This window comes from Nyctereutes procyonoides, unplaced genomic scaffold (genome assembly GCF_905146905.1).
Source record: "Nyctereutes procyonoides isolate TBG_1078 unplaced genomic scaffold, NYPRO_anot_genome, whole genome shotgun sequence".
NCBI classification, from domain to species: Eukaryota; Metazoa; Chordata; class Mammalia; order Carnivora; family Canidae; genus Nyctereutes; species Nyctereutes procyonoides.
In genome coordinates, this window is record NW_026575121.1 from 7526464 (window position 1) to 7538525 (window position 12062).

At 43.5% G+C, this 12062-nt stretch overlaps 1 protein-coding gene across 6 annotated transcripts in view; it reads left to right on the plus strand.

Moving 5' to 3' along the window:
- Nucleotides 1-12062, plus strand: part of ENOX1 (ecto-NOX disulfide-thiol exchanger 1) — a 550745-nt gene that overhangs the window by 527716 nt on the left and 10967 nt on the right. For all 6 annotated transcript variants that reach the window (XM_055336178.1, XM_055336176.1, XM_055336180.1 and 3 more), the window contains one exon: nucleotides 11013-11098. In XM_055336178.1, the coding sequence (XP_055192153.1) occupies nucleotides 11013-11098 (86 nt within the window). The remainder of the gene's footprint in view (nucleotides 1-11012; nucleotides 11099-12062) is intronic.

Consider the following 12062-nt stretch of genomic DNA (forward strand, 5'->3'; position numbering starts at 1 on the left):
TAAATAAAACAACCTGGCCACTAAGGAAGGGGAAAGAAAGGAAAAATTTATTCTTTATTTGCCCCACAAAATACATCTAGGTTGGTTGTTTTGTTTTGTTTTGTTTTTTGGTCTAGACCAGAAACAAAGCTCTAAATGGTCTCTTTTGAGAGTCCTCATGAGCAGATCGAGAACGAGTACTTATTCTCACAAGGAAGAGTTCTTGATGAGGATAGGCTGATGATGTGTCTGGGAACCCACTTTAGAAGCTGGTATGTTTAAGGGTTATCTCCAAAGTCCTCGCTCTTGAGAAGGAGAAGCTGTCCTCCTCAGTCTGTAATGCACAGCATTGATACAAGCTGCGCCTTGGCACTGACCCTGGCGTGGGGTTCCAAGTTTAAACTGGCTCCTCCTTGGCACAGTTAAGAGTGAAGAATGAGGCTGTTGTACATGTGAGACAAATTGTTCTTCTATAGTTGATATTCTGGCAGAAGTAGCACCTGGTTGCATTTTTTAAATAATGCATGCACTCACCTCAAAATGACAGTACGCCAGGGCCTGTAGAAGCTGGCACGGGAGGAATTAAATTGAAGATAGTCCAAACTTCATCCATCATATATAGATTTTTCAACTACGGGGTTATTGAATATGACATCAACTTAGAGATACTCTAAGGAAAACCAATTATTTTTTTCTCTCTGATGATATACAGCTGTAATAACATGCCATGCACAAGTTTCATAAGACATGTTGATGTGTTATCAGTTCCAGGAACCCAAAATGAACCCATATGTAGTTGGCAACCAGATTTTTCTTCTTTTGGAAAACATGTCAAACTCTGACAACTGTTTCTGTTTTGCTCAGTGTGACAAAGTTGTGAGGTCCCCCATGATTTTAGGGTATGAGCAAAAGCACATGATGATCAGCAGTAAATGTCCCCTCTTTAAGCATGAGTAATACCATTTGAAGCTTTAAAAAATGGGAATGAATCTCCATTTTTTAATTTTCCTGCCTCTCACTAAAGATTGCTTCTCCTTGTATGTTCTACTTGGAGAACACAGTTCACTTACAATGTCTCCTAAATAGTTACTACACACACACACACACACACACACTTTTTCAGCTATTTCAAAATTTAAGAAATGACCTACTTTACACACCACAGGTTAATAGGAATAGATAGGAGATTACCTTTATAACATGAGGTCCTTTTAGTATTAAAAAATTCAAGTGTACTAGAAAAAATTTAGTAAGTTAGAATCTTTAATAAAAAGTAGGCACAACCAGTTCTGAATTTTCCAAGATTTTCCCTCTCATTTTTGGTCTTTTGAACTGGTTTACCTATATTAGCATTTGACACTCCTTTTGATCAGTATATGACAAAGTTTAGGTAGAATGGAAGCTAGAAACTCAAGTCTTTTATTAAAATAAACTTGGGAGGTTTTTTTCTTCCCTTCATTTCTCCATTACCTCTATACCTTGATATTTTATCTTACTCAACCTTACGGAGGTTTTAAATGAGATTTGATTTCCTACCCAGACCCTCCCCACAAATACCGAGGTACTTATTACCCTTTGGTAGTCACAGAGAGAATCATCATTCAGGGCAGCCCTGGTGGCGCAGCGGTTTAGTGCCGCCTGGGGTGTGATCCTGGAGAACCCGGATCGAGTCCCGCATCGGGCTTCCTGCATGGGGCCTGCTTCTCCCTCTGCCTGTGTCTCTGCCTCTCTCTCGCTCTCTCTGAATGAATAAATAAATAAATCTTAAAAAAAAAAAGAGAATCATCATTCAGAGGAACTCTGAGGTTGAAAAGAGTTTCCAAGACTGGCAAATGGATCCTGCCATTCGGTATGCCTCTCTGCTAATTGCGTTTGGCCATTTGTCCTTTGTAGAATGCTGAATGTTGGGACCAAAAAGACTTCTCCTGCAGCTTCTGGAATCTAGATGAGGGCTGTCACAAGGACAGAATGACAGAATATGGGTCCCAACCTGCTTTGGACCAGGCCAGACAGAGAAAGGAGTTTCTGGTGCTGGGGCTACTCTTTTCTGAAGAATACTTGTAGGTAGAATGACACTGTGAGTTCCCCTGGACTTCTGATATATCTAGAGAGGTCAGGAATACTCTTTGCAATGTCCCCGGAATCTTCCCTCAGAATAATTAAGCACATAGAGGGTAGAGAGGCCCTGCTGTAAGTCCGCCTCGAAGGCCAGCAGCCCAGCAGAAATCTCCCTTGAACTGGAAATAATTAGCAAAACCTTCATCCCCTCTGGGTACCTATAATATATGCCATATGCAAATATATTCATATAACACCCTCTTAGGACACACAAATGTTATATATATAAAAATGCACAGTGGCATAAATCTTGACTTCCCGGAAGAGAAGCCGGGAGTGAGATATAAGCTATCCAAATAGATTCCATATACAGAGAACATAAAACTGAGGCTAGAACTTTCTAAACCACAAGCAATCCTAATTATTTGTGATTACTGTTACACTAATCTATCTGGGCAAAAGTAGGTATTCTTCTACACATTCTATTGTCCCTTTTTAAAGAACTGGAGTCTGTAAGATATAAGGCAGGTATACCTAACAGAAGATCGGTGGGATTCCATTGATACTATTGGGGTTTTGTAGATTTGGATCCTGAGTCCCTTGAGAGGTCAGTCATTCTGCCAAACTTTCTGCTTGAGATTAATGGGGACCAAGTGCTATCTCCCAACTCGGCTAAAAAGATGGGCCCTTAGAAAGCACTTTATTATTGTGATTTCTGGATTATTTTATAACCAATGCTTAGAAAGAGAGGTTAACATATAATTAGACCTAAAAGAAGTAAGTTTTTACAGAGGGCAATGCAGGGTACTATTTTACAGTTCACAGCTCTGTAGTAATTACACATTAGGTCAGTGATGTTGCCTAGCGTCTAGGCCAAAGCCCCTTGTCCACTTCACATATGGCCTACACATTGGATTTGGCAGGCACTGACCCTGTATGGAACAGAAACTTTGGAAACCACTGGCTACTGTTATGAAGAATGGATAAAAAATTTTTTTCTATTGATAGGGAAAAACTCAGAAGAGATGCTAACAGTTTAACTCTGGGTCTGTATCACTCACTCCATGTTCTCTTTCTTTTTCAGTAATTCTAATACACTAGATTTCCAATCCTAGCAGCCCTGACTGGCACACTGTCAATGCTAGTCATCACTGTAAATCCCATCCAGATATAGTCCAAACCTTTTCAACAACTTTATTTATAAAAAGTATCTGTTCTTCAAAATTCCCCCAGGCCCTGTTACTCTTAATGATAAGTCGGACTACAGATCACCCTGATTCCTCTACATATCAGGACATACAAATTACAGATACATATTACTAGGAACCAGCTGCTTCCTGTCAAACTCCCCCCCACTTCTATCACTGTCACCCGTTCATGCATCTGTGCACAACCAGTCTCTATCTGAGTGAGAACGTTCCCCCCTAATACATGGGTATTAGGAAGCAAATGAAAGGAATGTAGAGAAATGCACTTAAAGAAGGTTAAATGGTGATGTTTTGGTGTTTTTCAGTGAATGGAGTTGAGGCTACATTTAGGCTGCACCTGAGAAAAGTAATCTGGAAAGCGTGTGCTTCTCTGAAAGCTACTGACCATAAAGAATGAGTCATTGACCTAAATCTTGTTTCCAAGACACAAATGTCCATATCAATAAATCAACAAACATTTGTCAAGAGCCTGCTATAAAAATTACCAGGCTTCATTCTGGGAAAGAATCGTCTGGGCAGCCTGTTTAAAAGGCGGACTCTCTGGCCCCACACACACAGATTGTGTTTATTTAAAACTAACATCCGGGGTGATGCTTGAACAGGCAGTAATGGGACCAGGCTCTAAGAACTACTGGCCTGGGGATCCCTGGGTGGCGCAGCAGTTTAGCGCCTGCCTTTGGCCCAGGGCGCGATCCTGGAGACCTGGAATCGAATCCCACGTCGGGCTCCTGGTGCATGGAGCCTGCTTCTCTCTCTCTCTCTCTCTCTCTCTCTCTCTCTCTCTCTCTCTCTCTCTCTCTCTGTGACTATCATAAATAAACAAAAATTTAAAAAAAAAAAGGCACCCAACATTCTTGGAAAAAAAAAAAAAAGAACTACTGGCCTGCCATAGGCCCAAACCCGTGTTCACCGATGCTAATGATCAGATCGTCTCTTCCCTCAAGAAGTTCATAGACTAGTGAGAAAGACAGCACCTAATGACAATGAAATATGGTTTGTACTAAAATCAGAAACACAAAGAAAGGACTACTTACGCTACAGATGCCTTGTTGGAAGAAAGAACAGTTGAACAAGTCCTAAAGGATGCATAGAATTTCTCCAGATAGATAAGGGAGTTGTCAAGGCCCGTTCAGACACAAGGAACAATGTACTGAAAGGACCAGATGTAGTGTTAAGGGTTTAGTTAAAGTAAGACCCACAGACAGACATTTTAAATTTTTTCTTTAAATTAAAAAAAAAAAACTAAACATGATCAGTATCATACTTACCAGATTAGCAGAACAAGCTGCTTTTTTGGACAATTAAAGGGTTTTAGAATCCCAATGCACTGAGAAGCGTTAAGACCAATCCCAGTGTTTGATCCATATTCCACTGCTTACTCACAGCCTCTCCCCAATTCCCATGAACGCTTTAGCACTGTGCAGACTCCTGGCTTAGGGGGAAGCCCAGATTTCACATGGCATCGCCCCTGCCGTCTCTCCAGTTCAGTGTCCAGGAAGCCTTGTAGGCTGCAACATGAAACAAGAACAATTCAGGCTGCCTCTGGCCAGGCCTCTGTTGGTTACCAGCAAGACAGAACTGTCTAGAGGGACAGCTGTTCCTCTGCAGAGCCAAGGTTCCCAGGACTCCCTGGGAGGCCCGTTTGCCCAGTAAACTGCCAGGCCTCAGGGTTTTCTAAACTTCCTGGGAGACAATCAGCCACTGTGGATGTAGTGATAAGCTCATCTCAGCCAGAACTTTCCAAGCTGACAGTCTGGAGTGAAACTGCACGTAGCCTGAGGAAGGGGAGTATATTCTGCTGAGATTCCATCTGACCAAAATGAATATACAAACTGATATTTTATTCGCAACAGATAACCAATAAAATGTTTTAAATAGGAGGCCACCGGAGAAAAAAAGACGGGAGAGTGGTGGGTTGGCCCTGTGACGAACCGCAGTGCCTGATAATCTCTAAACAGCCCTCAGCAAGGGAGGCCCATTCTGAGCACTGGCGGATGCAGGCATTGGATTCACCCGACAAATCACGAGTCCACTGTGGATCTAATTCCTCGTGTCATATAAAGTTAGGAGGTCTGATCAGACGGTCCTTTTCAACTCACTATTCTGTAATCTAGGAGGGCTGTTACGAAAGCTGCGCTGCCCCTTACGTGGTGATATTACACGTAAGCAGGTGCTCATACCCTGAGCATATTAACACGAACTCTGCTATCTCACACCTTTAAAACAAAAGAGAAGGAGAACTTGTCTTGACTCCAACAGCCATTTCCCTGCTCCCCATGCAAACCTAACTTCTCCAAAGACCTGTCTACACTCACAGCCTCCACTCCAGTATGGCTCGCACCCTCACACGGAAGCAGTTCTGTTAGTGTGATCAGAGACCTTCACACTGCCAGTTTCTCAACCCTTCCATTTGTCATCTGCACTTTACACAGCTGACTCCTCACACCTTCTGAGCAGAAATACTTTCTTCTCTTAGCTATCATGACACCATTCTTTCTTATGGATCACACCCATTGATGAGTTTTCCTCAGCTTAACCTCTAACTTTTGGGCTGCTTCAGGGTTCAGTCTTGAGCCGCTCCTCTACCTACGTAATCTCACTGAGCATTTTGGCTTCAAATCCCTTTTTGTTGCCACTGACTCACAAATCTGTACCCTCTCCAATTGCCATTTGGTATCCTCATTTAGATCCAAATGGACATCTCCAATGTAATAGGGCCAAAACCAAACTCTTGATTCCCCCTTTTCTCTGCCCGAATATGATCCTCCCCTCGTAGTCCCGTCTGAGAAAATGGTCCCACCCAGTTGCTCAGGCCAAATACTGAGGACTCCTCCCCGCCAACACTCATACATGCATTCCATCAGCCCTACCTTCAATGCCCTCTCCTCTTTGGTTGAAATCACTACTTAGCACTTCAGGTCCTGTGCAGACACTTGTAAATGGTCTCCCAGTTTCCTTTTCACCTACTCACCAAACAGTAGCTGGAATAAAATTTTTTAAATGTAATTCAGATATATCACGCCCCTACTTAGAACTCTTCTGTTGGTTTCCTGCTATGTTTAGGATTTAATCCAACCCCCTTACTCTGCCATAATACATGGCCCTACGTGATCCGGCTCCCCACCTACCTCTAGACGCATGCTGTACCACTCTCCAACCACGGTGCTTCCTGCCAGTTCATTTCCACCTCAGGTCTCCTGCACATTCTGTTGACTGTACCTGAAATCACCTGTCCCCGGGCTGACTGTGGCTGGCTCCTTCCCATCTGACACAGGAAAATGTACCTTGCCTCCCCTTCTCAGCGTAAAGTAGCACTCCACCAAGCTCGAGCCTGTTAGGTTTCCTTCGTTATGTTTACCGCTATCTAGCTGAAAATATTTCCTTTATTTTTAATCTTTGTGTTTATCCCCTGTAACTCACCTAGAATATAAATTCCCCAAGAGCAAGAGCCTTGTCTGTCTTGTGCAGTGCTGTGTCCCTAGCACTCTGGCACCTAATTGCTGCTAAGGAAACGCTTAAAGAAGAGTGAATGAAGCAGTAAAAATCTAGCACCATTTGGCTAATTTTAATGCTGCTACTTCCTCGATCTTAGTCAGGTCTAAAAATGGGAATAAACTCAATGATATTCATGGAAAAACCTCAAAATGCTTTTTTATGTGCCCGTTTAAATGGGCCTTCCTAATGAGGGGTCTACCACAGGCCGTATAGAGCTGGTCTGTAGGTCTTTCTAAAGCGGTTTTTAAGGCCCTGCAATATGCAGAAAGCTCAAGAGTAGGGACAGCCTCCTCTATTCCTTTTTTGTTGTTGTTTTCTTAAATCAGTGACTTACACTTAGTTGTATCTTCCTGGCTGGGAAACTCATCCTTAAATATGGAGACTTCTGCTTCTCCATGGAAACAGCCAAGACCAGTGATGGAGTGACTGTCCCTTTGGAGATCCACCAGTTCAGTAATGGTAGTTCAGTTGGTAGTGTATTTTTCTCCAAGCTTTTAGGTCCCTCCCAGAGGACCATAACACAGTCTCCAGTTTCTGGGTTTGCAGTATTAATCGTTAGATCATAAGTTCCACCTGCCCTTTTTCATCCTCCGGAATTATACCAGTTCTTTTTAAAGGAGCTACAAAGAGGCTTTAGTTAATTATTCAGGAAGCCCCACCTCACCCCACCCATGAATGCAATCCAAAACCAGAGCTTAGGAACTACATTTTCTCAGATGGCATGACTAATGCTTCTGCAGTGATGACACTGTGATGGGCAGCGGTAGGCAGGGTGGGAGTAGGGAACAGGAGGGGCGCAGTACTCGGGAGGATATGACTAATGTTTCCTATTTCTGCTGTAGCGCAAGCAGTACTGAATAGCTTAGTTGCCATCCATAGGAAAAGCTTGGGAAGCCTTTATTTCATTACCTACTTTGGCCCTAAATGAATCTAATGGCAGTTGCTCAGTTTTTTTTTTTAATTTTTATTTATGATAGTCACACAGAGAGAGAAAGAGGCAGAGACACAGGCAGAGGGAGAAGCAGGCTACATGCACCGGGAGCCCGATGTGGGATTCGATCCCGGGTCTCCAGGATCGCGCCCCGGGCCAAAGGCAGGCGCCAAACCGCTGCGCCACCCAGGGATCCCAGTTGCTCAGTTTTTATAAAGAAAAACGAATGGCTTATTAATATCAGCTACCACAGTGATGGTTCTGAATACCGTCCAGGGGAAGATACTCATGTCTGGGTCAGGATTCCTAGTCTGATTTTACAAAGATATAGAGAAATCATATAAGCATTTTCTCCTTACGTTTATGAGCAAAAGAGTTTCAATAAAAAGTTTCCATGCCTGGGGCACCTGGGTTGCACAGTAGGTTAAGAGTCTGCCTCTGGCTTAGGTCATGATCTCAGGGTCCTGGGATTCAGCCCTGCATTGAGCTCCCTGCTCAGTGGGGAGTCTGCTTCCCCCTCTTCCTCTGCCCCTACCCCTTGCTCATGCTTTCTCTGTCTCTCAAATAAATAAATAAAATCTTTAAAAAAAAAAAAAGGTTTCCATGCCTAAAACATTCAGGTTGCTCTGTCCTGAATCCATAATAGGATAAGGGCAGGAATCACTAGTGGATAATGCCTCAAAGTTACCTGATTTTTGAAAGACTGCTAAACATCACCAGTTAGTACTGTAGCAATTTTTAAGGTTCTTATTTATCCACATTTATCAATAAGAGAACAGTAGAAATTTTAAACAAGTATACTGGCGAATCTTAGTTCTAGAGAATCAATTCATTCAAAATACATCTATTGTAAATGTATACTATATTCCCAATACTGAACCAGAACACCCAAAGACTGTCTAAGGGCAGAGTTACCTGGGGGTACACACCCAGGACAAGGGAGCATGTCCACAGAGACAACAAAAGCAGCCGCTCCAGGTCCTCCCATTACTGGTATCCCTAAATGTCCTTTTTCAGCCCTTCATCTCCTAGGCCAAGTTATCAACTTCTTCCCCATACCCCACCCCAATCCTCATCTGACTCATTCTACTTATTCTACTGAAGACACTTAACTCACGTCACGCTCCCATGGATATTTATAGAAGAGGCTGTGGGTTATCTAGGAGATGGTGATGAGTCCCTGTCCAGTAGAGAGATTAATACAAAAAATGCCTTTCTCTATTTGCTAGTGCCCTTGGGGTGGTTTATGCACCACAAGACTGCTCAAAACTCTGCCTTCTAAGGTGCCCCCATACCCCGTGGGAAATACACACATCCTTGTCACCCCAAAGGCTGATCGGTCTGCCGCCTAAGCAGATGTCCCACCAAGAAAAGGGGCTACTGCCCCTATCCTGAAGCGCCCCTCGTGGCTCAATGAGCCACTCTCTTGGAGCACCCCCCTCCCTGCCTGGGAGAGCCTGTGTGCCAGGAGAAAGGAACACCTTCACCTTCTCACAAGGCCAGAGGTCTTGCCCTCTAATAGAGGTGGGAAGGGAGGGCCCGCCTACCAATTTGTTGGGGACTCCCTGTGATCCTAGTGACCATACCGCCACTTGTCCTCCGCCTGGGGCAGCAGGGAGACCCCCATTCACCAGCCTGCAACTGGAGTTTCCCCTTAAGGATGCCGCCCCCTTCCTCCCACGTAACAAATGCAAATAAGTGTTATTTTTAAAAAACACTTCTCACTTATTTTTTTTAAGTAAGTCCTGCATGAGCTTCTATATTTTTAACTCATTAGTAGAGAACTACTTACAGTACACCCCCCACCAGATCCGAGAACCCAAAGACACAGAGGAGTGGTTGCCAGGTCTATGAAATTAAAATATAAATTAACAAAGTGGTAGGAGGGGGACAAGGCAGTTAGTTCCACTTAAGGAGATTAAAATAGTTGTTTGCCACTTCAAGATATTAAAACTACCATTATTACCTTCTACTATGGCCATTATTTCATAAAAGGATATTTTGGCAAAAAAAAAAAGGGAACATGATCTCAGAATAAAATGGTAGTTCTTCATATCTCAAGAAAAACAGGTCAGTCCCTGAAAACTGAGGTCTTAGCGTTATAGAGAAATAATGAATTATTTCCATCTTCCTCATTTCTCTGTTAACCAGTATAAACCTCATATGAGCGATGTTCTCAGGACACGTCTTCTTTGAGAGCGTGGTCTAGACCCTTCGGTTCTCTGTCCTCAGATGAAGGCTCAACTGGGAACTTTTGTTCAAATGCTGATGCTCATCCCGGGGCATCTCAGCACCACACAGGAGATCGGGAGGCCACGAGACCCTATCCCAGATCCCAGGATGACCCTGGGCAAGAACGATGTGCTCCTCTAGGGCTCATCCTGCCTGCATGTCACACAAGCGTGTGTGTCTTTCTTTCGACCTCTGGCTCTCAAACATCAGAGTTTCCCAGTAAAGAATGTGAGGGCTTATCTTCAGACTTAATTCACCCCAAAGCCTGCTTAAAAAGAGAACTAAAAAATGTCAGTCTGAACACAGTTTCGTAACAAACAGCAGCATTCGGTCTATGGAGTCTTGATTTTGGATAGAGGAGCAAGGAGGATAGAAAAGTAATGCTTTTATTTACCTCAGCCCTGACACCAACACCCAGCCTTTCATTTGTCAGTACAATGGTGACAGCTGATTTTCACAGTGGAAGAGACTTCTGACTTATATCAGACTCCAGCCACACCATCCATTCCTGGGCCTCTTAAAATGATCTTGTAAATTAGAGCAGCAAGGAGAGAGCGAGCTGGCTCTGTTGAAACAACAGAAACAACCAGGGGGAAATAAAGGATTTGGGTTTCCTTCAGTGGCAGTTAGAGGGAATAGGGATTAAATACTTTTCGTAACTAGCAGCTGTAATTATCAGGAAACTCAGGCTGTGTGATCTCTGACACAGCTGTACGAGCCATTTTCATTCCGCAAAGGCCACTGAGGGAAAGAGCAGAGGATTTTACCCTCCCAATAACTACAATTTTATATTGGTAAATCAAGCATAAAATTGGTAGTTGAAATGCTTCCAGGAGTCTTTGTTTAGAAATACCTTTATTCATCTATAAATTATCTCCAAGTCTAGCTTTTCTAACTAGTGTCATTCCAGGAGAGAGAGTGTTCTGTGTGCCACGTTACTATGACTGTCGTCTTCAAAACGACTGTTACTGAATGCTTGTTGAGTGCTATTAAAAATGGTGAGACCATAACTTAGCCTGACAAAACCATCCCTGGGATAGGATGACACGATTTGACTCAGACTCTTATTTGCCTTTCAGTAATGTCCACTGTTTGTCTTTTTAATTCAGGCATCATCTCGACGTTTCTTCACGTCCATCCTTTTGGAGCCAATATAGAGTATCTTTGGTCATACATGCAGCAGCTGGACTCCAAGGTAAATTCTCTTTCTCCAGTGGCCTTGCATTGCTAAGATTTAGCGTGTTGATTGCTGGCTGCAGGTGGACCCTGCGTGAGCTGCATCAGGGATAGAACAGCATTTGGAGATTTATCAGTACTTCTCCACAAGGACCTCCATTTTTGGCAGATCGCTGTCGTCTTTTCACTTGCTTTTGTCTTTATAGAAAGAAAAGCAGTTATCTCAAATGCCAATGACTTTCAGCAGATGCCAAATTACTCTGAAAAGCATATGAGGGACTTAAAATTATAGGTTGGCCTGAAAGTTCCCAAAACAGGGAGAAATCAGGTCAGGCTGGCTAATGGGGCATTATCCTTAGACCATATTCTCACAGGATTCTGTGGTAAGGACTCTAGACAATGGAGGGAAAATCACCTCAAATAACATAAAGATCTGCTGTGACTCTCAAGAAAACTGTATCATCAGGTGTTTTTCAGCATTATTCTCTAAATGGAAAAAGTGACCGCAGAGTTATTCTCAGCGGTGCCCCACAAGGGTCGCACCCAGAGTCAGGACAGCACTCTTCGTCTCTCTGAGGCTCAGTGTGGCTCCTCTGCGAAGTTGCTGTGCTCCTAACTCATTGTGGTGTTTGTGTTCTGAAAGAGAAAGGACAAAAAAAAAAAAAAGAAAGAGCTCAACACGTGTATCAATGTATGTCTCAAATTCCAGTGAACAATGAGAGGGGCCCCTGTTGAAATAAAGTGGTGTCATTAACCGGCATTGCTGAGGGGGCAGCCGTTGGAAGGGGATGGACACAGCAGCAGAGAACTGAAGCCTGCCACTGAGTAGCTTGTTAAATGTCCTGCTGGGAGGGAAAATGGAAAGAAGCTCTTGCGTAGAGTGCAGCAAAGTGCATGGAATTTGTAGGACCAGGCCCCCAGCCCGCAGTTCTGTGACCCTGACTACACACATACAAGTCGTTCTAAATCTTCGGTGGCTGGTA